A 20,968-nucleotide genomic window follows, 5' to 3' on the forward strand; every position below is an offset into this window, starting at 1 on the left:
TAAGCCCCCACCCCAGCGGAAAGAAGCCAGGCGGGCAGGTCGTAGAGTCTTTAATTGAGTCGGGTAGCGATGATGCCTCTATAAAGGGTCACGCTGGAACAGACATGGCAATGAACATGCGTGTAACACCCTAGTGGGGGGCTGCCCAAGGGGACTCGGGGGGAGGGTAGATGGGCAGGAGGAGCTGTGCATGCCATGGCACCACAGCTAGCGCCCTTCTATGGGGCGGCGGGGGGGCTGGTCTCCGCATGCCCTCAGCAGCCCCTCCCTCTGGAGGCGCAACCAGGCACTTGGGTTGCCCCCAGGCTGTGGGGGCGTGTGGGGGTCTGAGCAGTGTCCCTGCTGGCAGCGAGAGTCAGAGCCCGAGATGTGGGCTGGGGTGCGGGGGTTGGTCTCAGGGGTCAATCACCCTGGTTTGTTTCTCCTGTTGGGTTTTTAAGGCACTTTCCCTAACGGGGCAGCTGCAGGTGGCTGGCGACCTCTGAACATCAGGGGCTAAATGCTGCGGGGGCAGTGTGGGGGGGGGCAGATTGCTCCAGCCCCCTGGCCAAGGCTGTTGTGTGTGGGGTGGAGATTTCACTCCGGGAGCCAGCTCAGCTCTGACCCCACCTGTGCTTGTGCCCATGTGGAAATCCAGCCCCAGGGGGCTGCACACGGTGTCTGGGGCATTAGTACGAGGATAGCGGCTAGTGACCCTTGCTGAGATCAGGGCCCCCGCTGGGCCAGGCGCTGCAGAGAGAGAGCCGGGCCCTGCCCCAACGAGCTCACAATCTAACTCACTAAAGGGCCAGCGGGGAAACTGAGGCACCACACAGGGCAGTGATGTGCCCAAGGGCCCCTGGCTGGCTAGTGCAGAGGCAGGACCGGCCTCCAGGCAGCCCCATCACGCTGTGCACCACACGCACATAAGCAGGCCAGGATTCTGCCTGCAGCCTCCAAGGCGTGGGGTTCGCCTTGGCCAGCGATGCTGGAACTGGGGGGGCTGCCGTGGTGCCCATCACCGGCAGGGTTTCCAGTTTGTTTCAATGGCTCTCAGCACTCCCCGCCCCCGTACACATTGTTCCAGCCCCCCCCCCCCCCGGCCTTGTCTGCTTCGGGGGGGGGGTGGAGAGCCAGCGGGCAGGACACGAACATTTGACCCCCGAGAGCCCGGGGTCTTCGAGGCCCTTTGCCAAACCCAGCCAGCGCCTGGCCCAGGAGCTGGCGCCACACGAGAGGGCGCTGGGGGGGGGCAGCGTGCGGGGGGGGGGCGCTGGGGGGGCAGCGTGCGGGGGGGGGCCAGCGTGCGGGGGGGGGGTGTCTACGCTCCATGTCTGCACAGCTCCTCCCAACTGAACGCCCCTGCCAGCCACCCCTGCCCCTTGCGACCCCCCAAGGCACCCAATTCCATGCTGGGGAGGGCCCTGCAGGGCCGGGGAGCACGTGGCGGGAGGGGACCCACGCGCGCCCCGGCAAAAGGAAGAAGGACCTGAGCCGGTTACCGGGTATAACAGGTTTTTGCATTTTATTATTTATCCTTTTTTTTGTCTTTTTTTCTTGTCGCTTTTGTCGATTTTTTTTTTTTGAAACGCCTTTTTCCCGCGGGGGGAGCGATACTGGCGTGATCAGCGCGGCTGGCTAAGCTGCACTCTGCTAAGACGTGGCGGGGGCTGGCGAAGGGACGCAACCAGACGAAGAACTACGCTTTATTCGCAAAGGCGGAGAAAGGAAGGCGCACGAGCGCGAGCGGGGGGGACGGCGGGGGGCACGGAGGGCGCGAGCCGAGGGGGGAGACAGAAGCACACTCAAGGCCATTAGGACTATATATATATACTGTACTGTACTCAGATATACTGCGTTTCTTGCCCTACGAAGAAACTTGTTGGAAGGGGCAGAGACGGACGGGCGGGAGCAGCTGGCTTGTTGCGATGCAGCCTAACGGGGGGGGTCCTAGAGCGAGAGGCAGTGGGGGGCTGTGGCGGGTGAACCCCTCGGGAGTAGCATGGGGGGGATGGTGGAAAGGGCTGGCCCTGGCCTAGCAAAGGGGGAGCAGGCACTCAGCGGCCTGTTTTGGAGTGGGGCGCTTTGATTTTTTTGGCGGGGGTGGGCGTTGCCCCCATCCAGGGGCCCAGGTTGAGATGCCTGGTTTCCAAAGGGGGAGAGTGGGGGACGGGGAGGAGGAGAAGACTGAGACCAAACCAAAGATCAGAAGCCACTTTGGAAAATGTCCACCTCGACTTCTTTCCCTGGCAGTTTTGGGGTGCAGGGAAGGGGACAGGGTCTGGATTGGGCCCTCCCAGCTCTTAGGGTGAGAGGGGACAGGACCCGGTCCAGATTGGGCCCTGGGATTTTGGGCGGGGCAGGATCCGGATTGGGCCCTGGGATTTTGGGCAGGATCCAGATTGGGCCCCACGATTCCATGGTGGGGGGACAGGATCCAGTTTGGACCCCATTGTGTCATGCCCCCCCACAGGCGATTAGCATCTTTTGTCTTTGTCGGTGGAAACTGGGGTCTTTATTGCTTTGCGTGGCCGTGTGGCACTGGGGGGCACGGCTGGGGGGTCAGCTGAGCAGCTCAGCCCCCCCCGTCCGTCCGGACCAGCAAGGGGGTGAAGGCACGTTGGCTGCCAGGCAGTGCGGGCGGGTAAGGCGTGGGCAGGGCTTGGCCCTTCCTGAACCAAAAGGTCCTTCCTCCAATGGCACTTCTCTGTCACTGGGGGAGATGGAAATGGGGCTCCGCTCCAATCCCAGGTGTCTCCCCCCCGTCCATCAGGGGAAAAGGGAGGGGTTCCCCTCCACCCTGTCCCGGAGAACAGAAAAAGGGGGGAACACAACCAACTTTCTGAAAAAGGCTCCACGACAAAATGCTGGTGAGATCAAAGTTGGCTTTTGGCTCCAAAGAAAAATCTTCCCTGGGGGGCAGAGGGGGGGCAAGGGGGAGCTGGGCCTGATTCCAACTAAAGTTTCTCCGGGGACCAAGGCGGAGGGGAGGGGGAATCAGCACAAAGGGGTTCAACCCATCAACATGGGAGGCGTGACTCCTGGCGGAGGGGTGTGTGTGACACCCAGCTGGGGGGGACCCCTTGGCCAAGGCAGGGCCCCCCCACTTCTCTCGCTTGCCCCCCCAGTAAGATCAGCAAAAGCTGGGTGCCTCTGATAACCGCAGTCCGTCTTGCCCCTTTCAGTTAAACATAAAGAAAGGATAATGTATGTTTCCTAAAATGTGCTTTATGATAACAATTAATTGGTTCATAAACTATGTATAATAGAGGTTTTTTAATGTCCTTTATATTGTAAAAAGCACCAGGGTTTGTGGTTTTATATATAATTTTTTTGTTAATTTTCTTTTTTTTATGTGTTTTTTTCATCATTTTTCTTTTCTCGCCGTCCTTGTGTCTTCACTTTAGGGGTTTTTTTTACATTTTTTTTCTCTCTGCGGTTTTGGAACCGATATATATATTTCTTTTCTTTTTTGTTTGAAAAAACCTTCCCTTCAGCCTCCCCAAAAAAAAAAAAAAAAAAAAAAAGAAACGAGAAAAAGGCAAAAAAAATAAAAATTAATAAATGAATGAAAAAATAAACAGGAAGAAGAAGAAGAAGAAGAATTATTTCCCATACTTACAAAGGTTGGGTTTTCTCTCCCCTGTGTATTTAGAGTCCCCGGGAACAGGACATCTCAAGAAAAATAGATTTTTTTTCTTCTGCTTAACAATCTTTAACATACAAAGATATTAAAACTATGCAAGTCATTGCACTGGCTCAAAGAAAACAACATTTGTTCAGTTTTAGCCCCCTATATATATATTTGTAGCTTTTTTTAAGTTTTTTTTTTCCATTTTTTAAACACATTCTCGAGTGAGTCTCATTCTGCTGCAGCCAGCCTTGCTCACCTCTGGCTTCTGAAAGAGTCCCGCTAAACCCCTGGTTAGTTCCTCTGTCAGACGTGCTGGTGCCAAGACGGGACTACGGTTACACTGGGAAAACCCCCCACAGCAGCTAGTCTCGGAGCCCAGCTCATGCCCCTCGGGCTCATGCCACCAAGCTAGGAACAGCAGGGCAGACAGCTGGGCTCCAGCCTGGCTCCTACGGGGTGTTTTTGCAGGGAAGACGCACTCCATGAGCGTGAAGCGTGTGCTTTAGTGCAGCGCTGAATCGGGGCCTTGGCTGGAAACAGAGGGATACGAACCGCCAGGGGTTTTTAAATGCGAAAAGGACGATGGGCCCGGCCTCGAAAGCCCTGATCTTACAGACACGTGTGGCTGGAGGCAGCTGAACAGTTCCAAGGCTGGAGCCGAGACACCCTGAATTCTTGTTCCCGACAAACGTTCGGCCTCCAAGAACAACCCAGACCCTGCCTTTGTCTGGCCCACCTGGGAGAATGCTGCCGAATGCCACAGGGCTGCTCTGAGCGCCTACCGGGGACGTAGTTTGCGGTAACTTTGATTAATATTTGCGAAAAATACCCAGTGCTAGGAATTACTGCTCCCCCCGCAGAGCCCCCGGGAGCCGGGCAGCGGTACGGTAACACACCGGAGTGGTTTTAAGTGTGGCATATAAGGGCACGTTCAGTGTCTCTCCGGAAAGGCCTGGGAGGGTTCCTGCGGGGTTTCCCAGCGAGCTTCCTGTCCCATCCCAGAGCAGTTCTCGGCTCAAAGGGAAGGCATAAGGCCGCCCTTAGTTGCCGGGGCGACAGCATCGGATGGCGCTGAAATGCGGGAGGGGGCCCAGCGTGCAAAGAAAAAAAAGGGTCAGGTGCCAGTGGTGTCAATGGGTGTCACTCAACTGGCTCCACTGACCCCACAGGCTTTATGCCCGCTAAAGGTTTGGCCCCTGGCTTAGGAGCCCCGGGGCCTCAGCTGGAGTCAGCCTGTCCAAGCCCAGTGCTTGGGCTCTGCTTGAGAACAAGGGCTATGGACTGGGGCCCGGGACTGGATTCTGCTCTCAGCTGCCCAGGTGTAAATCCAGAATGACCCATCCGGAGTGACTCCAGATTAGCACCAGGGCAGTGGAGATTGGGCTACAACAGGCAGGCCCCAGAGAGCTCGTGTCCAAGCCAGTGACGTGCACTCATTGGGGGAGGGGTCAGGGGGGGCACAGCTTGCAGAGCACGGCAGGGCCTGCTCTGTGCACACGCCCTGGGGAGGCACTCGGCCTTCAGAGCACTGCAGCGTTCGCCCCGGGCACCAGCTAGTCCCGGTGGGCTGTGTCCGTCCTTGGAGCTCGAGCTCTCACAGGGCCTGTCACTCCTCATCTAGCAGCCGGAGTTGCCCCCAGACAAACTGGCGCTGCCCAGCTGTCCTGCAGCTGCGCGCCGGGGGGAGGGGACACACACACGACCCGGCGGGGTTTTAGCCCCTCCATGGGCTGAGGGGCTTTCCTGGGACGAGATGGAGGGGGTAGGGCCCTGCACCCCGCTGATGCCCCCAGAGCTGGGGCCGGGGCAGGGGGGGAATTGTGCAGGAGGCCTCAGCCTGAAGCTGTCTGGTTTCCCCCATGGACCCTGCTTCTCCAACAGAACCGGAAACTCGGCATTTTCCAGAGTGCAGATTCCCAGCCCTCCCCCACCCCTGAAAAAACCCTCCTACCGGGGGCAGCATTTGTGCTGTGGGAGGAGGCGCCGGCCCCTGATTAATTGGGCTCACAAGGGCTCCCTCATTTCCCAAGGCACAAGAGATGGGATCTGTGATTTTCCCTCAGGAGGGAGGCAGGGGGTCCCAGGACAGGGCCCAAGTGGGGGACAGGGAGGGGGCATGTACAGCCCTGTAGCCCCCAATCCCCGAGGGACTCTGCTGGGACTTTCACCACTGAAACAAACAAAACCACTTTTTTGTTGTTTCAAGACTCAAGATCTGAACCCTGGCATCCGGGCCAAACTCCAGCTCAGGTGACCTCCCAAACTCCCACCCCCTTCCTGGGGGTTTCATCCAGCTACAGGATTCCCCCATCCCCACTTCTGGTCCTAAAACTACCCTACAGCGCTGCTGTTACCAACAGCCGCCCCGCCCCGCCCCAGAGGTGGCTGCATTTCAGCATCGCAGGCCCTGCGCCCGATAACGGGGTGGAGAGATGGGTCCCTGTGTCTCTAAAAAATATAAAGATAAAGACGACGATGTTGATGAGTCAAAGGTGGGTACGAGATGGAGAGAGACAGTTTTCAAATGGATTTTCGGAAGCGAAACAGACAGCGCGTGTGGCAGGCTGGGTGACTGCTCTGGACCAGCAGGAAAACCGAACCTTTTCCATGTCCCTGCAGCAAAGCCGCACCAACACATACCCGCATCTCTCTGGTGTGAGACCGGCCAGAGCTTTCCCGATGGCTCTGAGCGCACGTCTCGAGTGAGTGCTGGCTGGGGCGTGGCGCGTTTGTTACTCTGGCCCTAGTTCGTTTGATCGCCTGTATGTACAGAAAGCCCCAAACCCTAAAATAACCACCAAGCTATGACGAAGGAAGAAAGGAAAGAGGAGAAAAGAGAAAGGATCCAACTATTTAAAACGAAAAAACCAACCACCAAGCAGCAAATCCGAAGGAAAGAAGCGAGAACAGATTGCGGTGGGGAGACGGGGAAAGAAAATAGCCATCAGCTGAGCTAGCTTAGACGCGACCTAGTCAAACCTCACAGACGCCCCCGCCCTGGCCCAAGCCAGCTGCCGCGGCACCCCCAGCACTTTCGCTGGGGGGGGGGGGCATTCGGAAAGGGAGGGGGGAAGCCATGCCCGGGGATTGGCAGCACCGGTGGGCGTCCTCAGGTGAAGCTGATTTCCTTGGGGGGGGGGGGTTGTTTGCAAAGGGAACCTCCCAACGCTGCACTTGCAGGGCTGGAGAGAGCTCCATTGTGTGGGGGGGAAAGGCGGGGCCATGCTGGGAGCCACTGGGAAAGCTGGGAAGAAGACTAGATGCCCCCTTCTCTAAAATAATCTAACTGTTCCCCCCCAGGCAGAATCCCACTTCATCAGCCGAGGGAGGCTCTCGAGCGAGAGGCTGACGGGGGGCTGGGAAGGGAGTGCGTGCGGCCCCCTCTGCCCCTGCAGCCGGGCAAGCCGGGAGCATCTCTGCTTAGCCTTCCTCACGACGCCCCGTACGGCGGGAACGAGGGGGGACAATCCCCGGCGCTTATGTTTGGGGGGAAAGGAGCTTATGTTCTGGGAGCCAACCTCAGTCCCTTGGCCGCCGAGCATCCTGGGTAAACTCCCAGCATCCTTAGCGGCACCGCTCAGCTCCGAGAGCCGATCCCTGCAGGCTGTGCTGGGCTAAGGTCCCGAGCTGCCCTGCGGCGGGGGGAGGGCTGTGGACGCAGCCCCAGGGCCAGCCGGAGCCAGCCGAGGCAGGGGCAGGGCAGCCAGGAGGAAGCTTGGAAGTTTTGTAGCCTTCCTGGCTGCGTTTCTCCAGAGCTCCCAGCAAACACCCCGCCAGGGCTGGATCTTCCTGGGCACCCTGGAGAATCCGGCTGCCCCAGGATGAAGACGGAGGGACCCAACCCTGGGGCTCCTTGGTCAGCGGCCTATCCCTGGCCCGAGCGTACTGAATTGAACTGGGAAGGTGGCTCATTGCTGGACACAGAGGGATGATTTCCAGAGCGGCAACGTGACTTGGATGCGCAAAGTTTGTTCCCTGCAAAACTGGTCTGACTTCAATTAAACCGGTTTGATGGAACCTGTGTGGAAACACTTACATCAATTTCAAACCACTTCTATCGGCCTGGTTCACAGTAGGCCCTTTAAACAGGTTTAAATTAACCCCTTGAGTTGTGGCTTTAAAGCAGGTGAAGTTAAACCAGTGTTGCTTTCTCATGCAGACGAGGCAAGTGAAACAGTGACAGGGCCGGTTAAGATCACTGACGTGAAAAAGGCACCAATTTCCCATCGCCTGGCGCTGGCCGGGAGTCTGTGACAAATCATTTTTTCCTTGGAAATCGCAGCTTTGCCGAAATGGAACCGTTCCCAGAACAGGCGGGTCGGCTGCGTCTCCTGATTGGGAACAAACATCCAGTTTTCTGGTTCGACCAGACTTTAAGCTTATTTGACTGAAAAAATAAGGTTAAAACTCCACAAAAAAAGGCCCAAATGGAAAAAAAGAAATATTTCAACTGACCCACAACAAAAAACTCGTCAGGTTTCTGGCTGGCGAATATTTTTGAGATTTCCATTTTTCACCCCAATTTGAGACAGGAAAAATTTTTGTACTTGCAAATATGTTGTGGGACAGGCCAGTCAGTTCCATTCGTGCTCTTTTCACCCCAGGAGCCGACCCAGGGAGGTCCCAGCGGGGCTGCACCTCATGCAGACACACCCGGCTTCAGCCGAGCTATTGCGGGTGCCAGAGCGGGATGCCGCAGCTGGGTAATTACCCGGGGCTCGCCCATGCTGCTACAGCCTCCCGGCACCTGACTGCTAGCTCGGGTTGGCCTGTGTGAGGTGCAATCACACGGCTTGGCTGCAGTCTGGATGCCCTGTGAGGACAGACCGTGCCCTGGGCTGTTGGACGTTGCCCCGACCTGCTATCCTAAGTCATTTGCAGCTCTGGGAAGATCCCAGCACTTCCCCCTCTCTCCTGGCAAACATAAGCACTCGGGGTGGTTTTCAGGAGATTTCAAACCGGGCGCGTCCGGGGCTGCCCCAGGAACAGGGGAGAGGCGCTGTTCCGGAGCAGCCGACCTGTGGCGATAGCTGCAGGGCTGCTGGGCTTTGCTGTTTGTGACGTTACTTCCCAAGGGTGGCGCAGGGATTCCGCATCGGAGAGGACCAACCTCGTCCACGTCGATTCCAATTGGCTCTGGATTGGGGTTGGGAGGAGGGGATTGGACTTTTCTCATCGGTAGTGTGAACTGGGCACCCCCCCCGGTCTCAACAGGAGCAGCTCAGTGAAGATCCAGGGCGAAGGACGGACACTTCCATGGGGGGGCTTTAGGGAGAGATTTCTCGTCTCTTTCTTGAAGATCCCATCAGAGGAACCAAGACTGGAAGAGAAACAGCCCAGATGTGGATGGGTTATTTTAAATAGCATCGACCACACGACGAGTTCACTCCATCCCTCCATCCCCACCCCCCCCATCCATCCCTCCATCCCCACCCCCCATCTCCAACCCACAACCTGTCCAACCATCCATCCACACCTCTCAACCCCCAGCCATCTACCCCATCCCTAACCCTTCATCCATCCTCACCCTCCCTCCATCCATCCTCACCCTCCCTCCATCCATCCCTCAATCCCCACCCCCCAATCTGTCCAACCATACATCCACACCCCATAACCCCCAGCCATCTATCCCCACCCCCATCTGTCCAACCATCCCCACCGCCTCATCCCTCCATCTGCATCCCTCCATCCTCACACCCCATCCATCCGTCCCTCCATCTGCATCTCTCCATCCCCCTCATCCCTCAGTTCATCTCCATACACTCCCCTCTCTCCATCCATCTGCATCACCCACCTCTCCATCCATTCCTGCATCCAGCCTTCCCCACACACCCCTCTACCGAACTAGCCCAATGGATGGGAATCTTTATTAGTTTAAATCTGAATAAATAAGTTTCTCTAGCTACAAACACACATACTGAGCAGTTTTACCTCTTTTAATTTAGATGGTGAAATATTTAGGCCTGTCAGTCCCGATCCGCAGCCCCTGCTACCCCAGCTCTGGGCTCCCCCCAGCTCTGCTGGTGCCCCTCACTCCTGACCCGCAGCACCTGCTAGCCCAGCCCCGGGCTCCCTCAGGCCCTATCTGGAGGGGAGGCCAGTAGCCCCTATGCAGGACATTCTGCTTAGCATGGCTCTCCCCAGAGTCAGCCTGTCCCCGTGGGACGGACCCCCCCCCAGCCAGGAGCCGCCCCCCACAGCACCACTAAAACAGGGCCGGGATGGACCAGGCTCCCCAGCTGGGCTCAGTGGGTGTCGCTCCATTGGCCTCAACGGGGCCAGACCCCCAGCAGATGTAACCGGGCATCGCCCCTTGGAGTCACTGAGTCCCACGAGGTTCGTTCGAAAACCCCCCCTCTCCCCCTGCCAAAGGGATCAGCCTTGGAAAATTCACAGCGGCTCAACCCTTCCTGCCTGCCGCAGACCCACCCCCATGCGTGCTTAGATGCAGGGTTTGAAAGGCATTTAAGCCTTGCTGTGCCCGGCGTCACCTCACGGCTTCAGGAGCCACAATCTCATTTTCCCCAAGGGATTTAGGCACTTGGAATCGAGGGGAATTTACAAATCTGGGCCATTGTTCTCTGACTCAGGTTGGCTGCTTTGTGAACTGGACATCACGTCGAATAATCACTTTTAGCATATCCCCCCACACCGACTACAGAGCCGGGGTCCCGATCCTGCGTGCCACGAAATATCACAAGACCCAGCCACACCCTCCTTTCCCCCCGCAGAGCCAGTTTTGGGGTGACTTGCTGTAGGGCTTCCCACGCCCTGCCCCATTTGCGCACCGGCTGCACTGCTCCGAGAAACCGACGGAGGCAATTGCAAACTGAGCCCTGTGGGACGGGGGGTGGTGGGTAGGGGTGTCCTGGCTCCAGATCCCCACCTTGCGCACTTGGTAAACCCAGTTCCCACCAGTGGAGAGGTTAGGGGTGTCAGAGCAGAGGCGGTATCCCGGGGAGTGGGGGAAAAGGCCGTGCCACAAAGAGACTTGAGAAAACCTTGGTGGGAAAAGAGGGGAACGGCATGAATTGGTTGCATGTGGCTGGAGCCTGCAGGTGGGGGGATGTTCCACCAGGAGGCGCTCTCTGATCAGCCAGCAGCGCTGCCCAGGGATTCCCTGCTCTGGGCTGGGGGTCTCACTGCCGGGCCGGTCTTCTCTTTCCCCTTCTCGTCTCTTTCTTCCCCTCTGCTGGGGCCCAACGGCTCCTGGGTACGCGGCTCCCAGGCCCCGGCTGGAGCGGGCAGGTGCCTGGTGCTGGGCAGAAGGAAAAGCAGCTCAGGGGCCCCAAGGACAGGGCAGCTGCTGCCTGGGGGGGCCCATTGGGGCCTCGGTTACTCTCCGGGTGACCTACCCTGGGACCTCAAAACACACCCGGACCAGCCCGTCTCAGCTCCTCAGAGCACCCAGTGACAAAGCCACGCTACACCTCCGGGGCAGAGCCGCGAGAGAGGCCAGGAGTCCTGATGCCCAGTCCTGCCCTGCTCCAACCACTACACCCCACTCGCCTCCCTGAGCTGGGAGAGAGCCCAGGAGTCCTGATGCCCAGTCCTGCCCTGCTCCAACCACTACACCCCACTCGCCTCCCTGAGCCGGGAGAGAGCCCAGGAGTCCTGATGCCCAGTCCTGCCCTGCTCCAACCACTACACCAGGGGTGGGCAAACTTTTTAGCCTGAGGGCCACATCTGGGCACAGAAATTGTATGGCGGGCCATGAATGCTCACAAAATTGGGGGTTAGGGTGCAGGAGGGGGTTGCGGGCTGGGGGTGGAGCAGAGAGGTTTGGAGTATGGGAGGGGTGCCAGACTGAGGCAGGGGTGTGGGGCAGGGAGCTCCGGGCTTGGGCAAGAAGTTGGGGTGTAGGGGTCTTTGAGGGCTCCAGCTGGGGGTGCAGGCTCTGGGGTGGGGCTGAGGATGAGGGGTTTGGGGTGCAGGAGGGGGCTCCAGTCTGGGACTGTGAGAGGGAGGGGGATCACGGCTGAGACGAGGGATGGGGTGTGGGAGGGGGTCCAGGGTGCAGGCTCTGGGTAGCGCTTACCTCAGGTGGCTCCCAGAAGCAGCAGCACGTCCCACCTCCGGCTCCTACGCGGAGGCGCGGCCAGGCGTCTCTGCGCGCTGTCCGGTCCACAGGCACCACCCCTGCAGCTCCCATTGGCCGCAGTTCCTGACCAATGGAAGCTGTGGAACTGGTGCTTGGGGCAGGGACAGCGTGTGGAGACCCCTGGCTGCCCCTACGCATAGGTGGTGGAGTGGAGACATGCCTCTGCTTTCGGGAGCTGCACGGAGCCACAGCACGCGCAGAGCGGGGAAAGCCCCCGACCCTGCTCCCCGACGGGAGCTCCAGGGCCGGATTAAAAAGTCTGACGGGTCAGACATGGCCCCTGGGCCGTAGTTTACCCACCCCTGCACTACACCCCACTCCCCTCCCAGAGCCGGGGTAGAACCCAGGAGTCCTGCCCATCACTCACTGGCCAAACTCTCAGCCAAGCAGGCACAGTTCACCCTCAAGCTAAAGTCTGATTGGCCGAGAGGTGCAACGATGTCTGACCTTCCCAGCCAATCAGGAGGCACCGGGCCAATAACCCCATCAGAGCCCAGTCTCCACAACCAAGGGAGGAACGTCCCTAGGCCACCCACTCTGTGATTGGTCAGAGCCTGAGATATGGGCCTCCCCTAAGCCAATCCGAAGGTAGCTGCTCAGGAATGGGCCAGTCAGTCCACAGCACCATGGGCCAATCAGAGGAGAGGGATAAATCTAGGGCTGTCCCCTCCTTCCCCATGCCACGGGCTGGGCCACGGAGTGAGTGGGGCCGGATCCCTGTGGGATTGCTCCCCATGCCCTGCCCTGCCCCTCACAGAGGACGGCTGGGTCCCTATGGGGGCTGCCAGCCCTGAGTCTTGTGGGGGCCATGTGAGGATACTCAAAGCTGAATGGGGAGATCCACGTGCCAGGTGATGCCCCCTCCTGGTGGGACCCCGTGGCTGCTCCCACGGCCCCCGGTTGGGCGAGGCCTAGCTCTCAAGCGTAGCCCCCACAGCCTGGACGGGGCGACCGCGCCAATCTGCCCCCCGGGATCACATGCCCCACCCAGGGAGCCCTCGACAGCAAGGCCAGCTCCCCCTGCCCCACCCCACCGACGCTGGAGCGGAAATCCCTCCTCCCCCCGCCATCCCGGCCCGTTTTGTCCTCCCTCCATCAGCTGTGGAGTCCCCAGTTACTGTGGGAAGACCCCCACCAGCAGAGCAGTTCAGGGACGGCCCTTGGCTCAGGCCGGGGCACTCAGCTAAGAGACCCCCCCATGCGACGGAGTCAGGGGCCGTGAAACCCCCCATGGGCTGCCCGGGAGAGAAGGAAGGAGAAAATCACAGAGGGAGGGAGGGAAAGGGAGGGGGCGGAGGGACCGAGGAGTGAGGGCTACAGCCCCCCACGCAGGGACCAGGCCGGGGAGCTGGTGAGGGCCTGTGGGGACGGCTGAGCACCGCCCCCGTCCCGCCCCCTCCTCTCGGGTCCGGCCCTTTGTTTCCCTTCGCCAGCCCCCAAGTCCAAGTTCACCAGGGTGTGACATCATGTCTGGTTGCTCAGGGAAACCAGACGGGTCAGACGTGACTCTGGCTATGGGATGGGGGTGGAGCCCCTGGTCCCCCCAAGTTCAACGAAGTTTGTGAAGAACGGAAAGGAGCCAGATCCTGCAGCCAAACTTCAGTCAGGGTAGACTGGAGGTGGGAGGGGGCACACTGGAGGGGGGAGGAGAGTGGAGGGGAGGGGCTGTATCTCTATCTCCCCCCCCATGTCATTTTTCCCCTGGGGGCGCTAACACACGGCTCCACAGCCCCCCTTTGGAGTTGGGGGCAGCCCCAGGGTTCCTGCCCTGGTGGGATGGGACAGTTGCTGGGGGAGTGGGGGGGTCAATTCTCCTGGAACTCCCAGGAATGCGGGAGGAATCAGCTTTCGGGGTGTGGGGGGCTCACCCATAGGAGTCCATTGCACCTCTTCCCCTGCCTGTCCCACTCCTGGAGCAATTCAGGCCCCACGGGTGCAGGGAGCAGCAGGGGGAGACGGGGTGGGGGGCCCTGGGGCCTGCCCAGGGTATCAGCACCCTCCTATTACAGGGAGCAGGCACACAGCCCCCTGCTCCCCCAACCCCCCTGTGCTCCCTCAATAACCCCCCCACAGAGCAATTCTACTAAACAAGCCCACGACTTGCCATAACCAGCACCAAGAGTATAGGAGGGGGCAGGGGAGCCTGCCAGCCACCAGATCTCACAACATCTGCCTCTAGTCACCCCATCAGTTTTACAAGCACTCAGAAGTGACCCCAAAACACACATGCCCTTCCCCAGCCCCTTGAGGCCAGAGCCCCCCCAGACTCACCTTGCCAAGGGCTGGGCCCCTCCATGGGAGAAGGTCACCTGCTCAACCGGGGATTTATAGGCTAATTGTCCAATTAACTTATTCCAGGGCTCAAGACAGAGGCCCGTGGGGGCAGGACGGCCTCAGGGACTCCACAGTGGGCCAGAGCCCTCCATGGGGAAAGGGTCACCTGCAGCGATGTGGCACAGCCAGTAGAACCAGAGGTCCTGGCTCCCAGCCCCCTGCTCTGACCACTCCAGGTTTTGGGGGGGGCTGCCATCGCGATGTGGGCACGACCGATGCCCCGCCCTGCAGGCAGAAGCCCCCCCCCCCGCTGGGAACCCCCCTTTTCCCCCCCGCAGAGTCGCTCTCTCCTACCTGAGACTGCTGGGGGATGTTTAGAAAGTTGCCGTCCCGGGGTCCGATGCCGACAAACCGGTTGGCAGTGGAGGAGCCTGGCGCTGCGAATGCTGGAGGGGAGAGAGGCAGAGGGCATGAGGGGGCTGGGGGGAGAGTATTGGGGACTGCAGGGGAAAACGTTAGGAGGCTGGGGCTGGAGGGGGGAGGACATTGGAGTCTGGGGGGAGGGGAGGGCGTTAGGGGCAGGGGGAGAGTGTTAGGGGGAGGGCATTGAGGTCTGGGGGAGGGCTTTAGGGTTTGGGGAGGGTGTTAGGGGGCTGGTGGGGAGGGTATTGGGGTCTGGGGGAAGGGGCAGGGCATTAAGAGCAGGGGGAAGGTGTTAGGGGGCTGGTGAGCAGGATGTTGGGGGCTAGTGGGGAGGGTGATGGGGGCTGCGGGGGAGGGCATTGGGATGGGGGGAAGGGAGAGGGCATTAGGAGCAGGGGAAGGTGTTAGGGGGCTGGTGGGGAGGGTGTTAGGGGTGGGGAAGGGTGTTAGGTGGCTAGGGGGAGGGCATTGGGGGCCGTGGCCATCACTGGGATGGGGGCAGTGAACATGGAGAGCATGATGTGGGGCAGCCACGCCCCTGGCAGGGCTGAGATCTGCCCCCTTGCCCCATACAGAGCATTGGGCAGAGGGATCCATAGAGAAGTGGGGAAACTGGGGGGGGTGTTTGAAGGGGGCTGCTCCAGTTCCAACACCCCCAAAATAATTCTCCACCCACCTCAAGCTCCCCCCAAGAGCACGTGACCTTCATGATCCCTCATGAGATGGGTCAATATCAGGGCTGTGGGTCGGGAGTGAGGGGCATCGACAGAACTTGGGGGAGGGGGGTTGGCCTAGCAGTGGCTGCGGGTCGGGAGTGAGGGGCACCGGCAGAGCTGTGTGTGTTGGGGGAGGACGAACGATTGCTCTCTTGGGGGCGTGGGGGGAGGATGCAGTTAGTTCGCCCCCTGTGCTGTGTCCCAGTTTAGCTTCCCACCATGGGGGCAGGGCCATGTGCAGAGCAGCTGCCCCAGGCCTCAGTTGCCCTTCCCCGGGGCGCTCCAGGCCCAGCAGATGCCCGTGTATGGAGCTGGCAGGGCCCTGCCCCGTGGGCGGCGATCAGTGCCCTCCCCTGGGCCTTGCGCCCCTGCCAGAAATAACTGAGCTCAGGCCTCTGGCATTCGGGGCTGAGAGGGCTTCACTGGGCACAGGGGGGCTGGAACCTGGGGATGCTGGCAGGGGCAGCAGCTGGGGGCAGGGGGAAATCACAGCATGGCACATCCCCCGGGGCCTCCAGGCCGGGCCCCAAGTACCCGCCAGGCTGGGCCCCACCTACCCGCCATGCCGGCCGTTCCTGGGCACAGCGCAGAGACCCCAGCTGGGGCCTGGTGCTGCATCCCTGGCTGCCGGAGACTGCAGCCAGCCGGGGTCACTTGCCCCCCACTGCCAGCCACTCCCCCCCCGCAGCCCCATGGCCGCTGGTGCCCAGGCAAAGCTGCCCAGGCAGGATGGGCGGCCGGGCCACCAGCAGCCCCTTGCCGGCCCCATCAGTCTCTGGAGGCTCCCACTCCCCCGCTGGGCTGCCAGCTGCAGGCTGGGGGGGCAGAGGCACCTTCCCTCCCAAAGAGGAGCGGAGCAGATCCTGGCCAGCAAGGGGCAGCGTCCGGGGCAGCACAAATCCCGCCCCAAACCCCCAAAAAGCTGTGGATTCTTCCTTACCTGTCCTCCGCCCGCCCGCCTGGCAGGAGTGGGCACAGCCGCAGCGGGCACGCACCAGAGACCCCCCCGCCCACCCCCCACGACCCCCCCGGCCGGACTGAATGGAGAATGCAAACGGGAGGGGATGTCATGGGGACAGATGGAAAGAGTTCAAAAAAGAAAGAAGGAAAGAAAGAAAGACAAAGGAAAATGGAAGAGATGCCCCCCAGTACACACACCTAGTGTTGCCCCCCCTCCCTCCCATACACACCCTTAGCGCTGCCCAGGAGAGCCCACGGAGCCCTGGGAACAGAACCCAGGAGTCCTGGCTCCCAACCCCACCCCCTGCTCTAGCCACTAGATCCCACTCTCCTCCAAGAGGACCCAGGAGTCCTGGCTCCTAGGCCCCACTCCTGCTCTAACCACTAGACTCCAGCCCCTTCCTCCCCAGGTGGGGGATTGGACCCAGGAGTCCTGGCGAAGATAGCCTGCTACGGAGCTGAACTGGGAGGGGGTATGGTCGGCACCCACTGACCCCCGACCCCTGGTGCCCCATTCCCCTTCCTCCCCACACAAACTTCTGGGCACTGCCAGTCCTGGGGGTGTATTTTAATGGGTATTTTTTCTTTCCTTTTGTTTAGCCCCGCCCCTGAGAGTTGCCACGGCAACCGACAAAATAATAATAAAACAGAACAAAACAAAGAACCCCAAAGGCGGCCGAGCCGGCGGCTACTGCATCTTAACGGGTGGGATGGATGGCGGCGGGTGAGGGCTGGCAAACGAGAACGCACAACACTCGATGATGGCATGAAGCCCTGCCCCACTCGGGCCCGCTGGCAGCCGGCTACCCCTATCTACCCCCTGTGTGCCCCCCGCCCGCCCTCCGGCTACCCCCTACCAAACCCCTACCTGCCCTCCGCTACCCCCTACCTCCCCCTCTGGCTACCCCCTACTATGCCCCTACCTACCCCCTATGTACCCTCTGCCTGCCCTCCAGCTACCCCCTATCTACTCCCTGCCCATCCTCTGGCTACCCCCTATCAAATCCCTAACTACCCCCTACCCACCCTCTGGCTACCCCCTACCTAACCTCTATGTACCCCCTTCCTGCTCTCTGGCTACTCAATGCCTACCCCCTACCTACCCTCTGCCAGCCCTATGGCTACCCCTTACCTACCCCCTGCCTGCCCTCCAGCTACCCCACCTACCCCTTATCTACCCACCTTCCCATTCCTCTACCATATACCCCTATCCATCCATCCATCCATCCATCCATCCATCCATCCACATACACAAACCCCCATCCATCCATCCATCCATCTCCATACACAGACCCCATCCATCCATCCATCCATCCATCTCCATACACATATGCGATCCATCCGTCCGTCCATCTATCTACACACACAAACCCCCATCCATCCGTTCATCCCCATACTCCCATCCATCCCCATCCCCAGACACATCCTTACCCCCATGTATCTAAACTTTACACTCCCCTTCAGCTGTCCCTTCTCCCCCCTCCCCCTGCCACCCTCTGCCTGGCGGCCTGGCTGGTGGCTCCGTGTGTGAGGACCAGGCTGGGGGTGGGTTTGCCTGGGGGGGTTGTGTCGTCGCTGTCGGGCGTCCACTTACAGGGTGATGTAGGTGTCGGCGCTCCGCCCTCTGGGTTAGTGCTGGTGGATTTTGTGTCAGGCATTGGAAGGGGCACAGGTCTGGCCACAGGTGGGGGCGGCGGCAGCAAAAATGAGCCCGTGACTTTGCCCTGGCCGCTAGCGTTAGGCTGCGAACAACATAAATACAAGGATGCGTGAACGGCGAGCCGAGACAAGGCAACGGTAAAGATGCAGTACCGGCCGGCGGCGCCGGGACGGGGCGCTGGGGCTTGCTTTGTTCCGGTGTTTTATTGGGGGCGCTTTTCCTCCAAAGAATCCGTTTTTTACCAAAAAAATGGACTTGTTTTAAAAAAAGCGAAGGGTGGGAAGAGTGTGTTTGTCCGTCCGTCGCTGGCCCGTCCCCCCATGCCCTGGCTAGGCCCTGCCCGCTGCCCCCTTGGTGCCCTCGACCTGCTGCCCCCCGCCAGATCTCCGTGGGCTGGAGCCACGGCCGGGCTGTTGCTGTGCTTGGTCGTTCGCTCGCCGGCCGTGGGCAATGGCATCTCCTCTCCACGCAGAACCCAGGGAAGTGCCACCTGGTGTGAACCAGCCGTCCCATCCCTCTGTCTTCGGGGGCTCCAGGCTGGAAAGGACAGGTCTGCGGTGGAGCCCAGGGACCGGTGCCCGGCACGCCCGGGTGAGGGACGGAGGGGGAGGCAGAGAGAGGAGTGTGATCTGCGAAGGCTGGCTCTGAGCGGGACCAGCAGGAGAGAGCCAAGGAGCAGGGTGCTGCAGACGTGTCCTCTCCACCTGGCGTCCTGCCCTGGTTTCTTCCCGGGGACATGACGCGAGGCTGTCTCTGTGCTGGGCTCCAGATATTTAACGTCAGCCATTTTGATGGGAGCGGCCCTCCCAACCCCGGTGCTGCCCCGGCGGGGGGCTGGGGCTGTGAGCGGGCCGTGGCGTGAGCCGACGGTCCATAGTGGCGATCAGTGGCTGGACGTCTCCTCTAGGCACGACGCTCCAAGGCTTCAGAGCCCCCCGCGGCCGGTGCCCGGGCAGTGGCTGCAGTTGGTCTCCAGTGGGAGGCGTTCGTGGGCCGAGACTGGGCATCACGGAGGCACCCCGAGTGGCACCAGCCACCCTCGGAGGGCGGAGCTAATTGTGTCCTAGGCACGGATCACTGAGTGCCCCCATCCTGTGCTCCTGAGGGACCCCTGGGGCCGAGCCCAGCACAGCTCCCCCATCCCGCAGGAGCCGGCCTGAGGCGCAGTCTCCACGGCAATGTATCACTGGAGCAGTCTGGCTTTGGGTGGAGAAAGTCGTCCGTGCCGTGCCGCGCTGCTGAGGCCCCGGCCCCAAGACCTGCTCTGAGGGGCCCCACCCCCTAGGACCTGCTCTGACACTACACCCCCAGGACCTGCTATGAGAGGCCACGCCCCCATCACCTCCTCTGAGGCCCCACTCCTAGGACCTGCTCCGAGGAGCCATGCCCCTTAGGACACTGTGATGCTGAGGCCCCACTTCCTAGAGCTCCAAAATGCTGAGAGGCCCCGCCCTCAAACCTGCCCTGAGAGGCCCCGCCCCCAGAACCTGCCCTGAGAAGCCCCGCCCCCAGAACCTGCCCTGAGAGGCCCCGCCCCCAGAACCTGCCCTGAGAAGCCCCGCCCCCAGAACCTGCCCTGAGAGGCCCCGCCCCCAGAACCTGCCCTGAGAGGCCCCGCCCCTGAACCTGCCCTGAGAGGCCCCGCCCCCAGAACCAGCCCTGAGAGGCCCCACCCCCAGAACCTGCCCTGAGAGGCCCCGCCCCTGAACCTGCCCTGAGAGGCCCCCAGAACCTGCCCTGAGAGGCCCCGCCCCTGAACCTGCCCTGAGAGGCCCCGCCCCCAGAACCAGCCCTGAGAGGCCCCCAGAACCTGCCCTGAGAGGCCCCGCCCCCAGAACCTGCCCTGAGAGGCCCCGCCCCCTCAGCACGTTATCTTCTGGAACTCCTCAGGTTCCAGAGTGACGCCGGTTCTAGGCTGCCAGAACCCCACTGTGCCTTTGGTTTCCAGGACCTTCTAGATGCTGCAGGCTAACGCGTCCCAGTCCCCTGGCCCCTGGGAGGGCACATCAGGCCCCTGTGCTACAGTCACCCCCCCGACCCGGGATCACACTGCCTGTCCCGTGCCCCCCAGAGACAGAGAGAGAGAGACAGAGAGAGAGGAGAGAAGAGGAGAGCCGTGGGGGGGCCTTGTTCGCTGGCCAGCGCCCCCCAGGGGGCGGCATCCGGAGGGGCGTGGCCGGCGGCGCTCACCTGCCCGGTGCCCTGGCCCGACCCATCGGAGCAGACGAACTGCACGAACTCCTTGAGCGAGTCCTGGCCGTGGTGGTGGTGGTAGCGGATGGTCGGGTGGGTGAAGTAGGGGCTGGACTGCTGGATGATGGAGGTCGACGGGAAGTGCAGGGCCGAGGCTGTTGCCCGGGGGCTTCCTGGGACGGGGAGAGAGAAAGTGGGGCAAGGAGGTCAGGGGTCTGCTGGTAACAGCTGCTGTGTGCCCCCTCCCTGCCCCCTGAGCAGTTCAGGCCCTGTCCTCTCACTCCCTATCCCCCTCGCTGACTCACTGGGCCCTCCAAGCTTCAAGGATCACATGCTTGGTGGAGGGGCCATTATGGGGCTGAGCCCCACATCCTGGTCTCTCCCCTTTTACAGTCCCACCAGAAGGCACGGCTGGGGCGTCATTCCTCTCTGAGACATTCCCCAAGAGCTGGGGCCCTGGGTGCCCTGCCGGACCAGCCAGCGGGTGCAACCTGGACACCAGTCCCAAGGGACCAGCCAGCAGGTGCCACTCGGGCGCCGGACCAGTCAGCAGATGCCACCCGGGCACCGTCCCTGATGTACCAGCTAGTGGGTGCCACCCGGGCACCAGACCCAAAGAACCAGCCAGTGAGCACCACCCAGGCATCAGACCAGACGGACCAACCAGCAGGCGCAACCTGGGCACCAGACCCAACAGACCAGCCAGTGGGCACCACCCGGGCACTGGCCCTGACGAACCAGCCAGTGGGCACCACCTGGGCAACTGACACAACAGACCAGCCAGCAGGCACTATCTCGGCACAGTTGCCGCTATAGGGCTTGGGGAACTGGCAGGGGTGTGGCACTGGGGGCAGTGCTGCAGCTTCCTCCTTTGGGGGACCCCTCAGATCCCACCTTCAGGGGCCACATCAGCCGGGTGCGTGGGGGGGGCTGAGTCCTAGAGATCGAGTTGTGGTCGGCCCTTTGAGTGAAACGCCCCCCAGACACCACTACCACCTCTGACCCCTCCAGTCACCCCCCACCACCGC

At 61.0% G+C, this 20,968-nt stretch overlaps 1 protein-coding gene and 1 long non-coding RNA gene across 11 annotated transcripts in view; both read right to left on the reverse strand.

Moving 5' to 3' along the window:
* The window catches only part of LOC122458387, a 493,263-nt gene that overhangs the window by 295,040 nt on the left and 177,255 nt on the right, over positions 1 to 20,968 (reverse strand). The gene's annotated exons all lie outside the window — the stretch shown is intronic.
* NFIX (nuclear factor I X) overlaps positions 1,579 to 20,968 on the reverse strand; it is a 144,572-nt gene continuing 125,182 nt past the window's right edge. For 8 of the 10 annotated variants that reach the window (XM_043506890.1, XM_043506891.1, XM_038378680.2 and 5 more), the window contains 4 exons: positions 19,938 to 20,113; positions 17,682 to 17,829; positions 14,343 to 14,434; positions 1,579 to 8,933 (listed from right to left, as the gene is read on the reverse strand). In XM_043506890.1, the coding sequence (XP_043362825.1) occupies positions 8,919 to 8,933; positions 14,343 to 14,434; positions 17,682 to 17,829; positions 19,938 to 20,113 (431 nt within the window). In that variant the 3' untranslated portion in view covers positions 1,579 to 8,918. The remainder of the gene's footprint in view (positions 8,934 to 14,342; positions 14,435 to 17,681; positions 17,830 to 19,937; positions 20,114 to 20,968) is intronic. The other 2 variants (XM_038378687.2, XM_038378685.2) reach the window with 1 other exon arrangement.

Source organism: Dermochelys coriacea, chromosome 20 (assembly GCF_009764565.3).
Source record: "Dermochelys coriacea isolate rDerCor1 chromosome 20, rDerCor1.pri.v4, whole genome shotgun sequence".
NCBI lineage: Eukaryota > Metazoa > Chordata > Testudines > Dermochelyidae > Dermochelys > Dermochelys coriacea.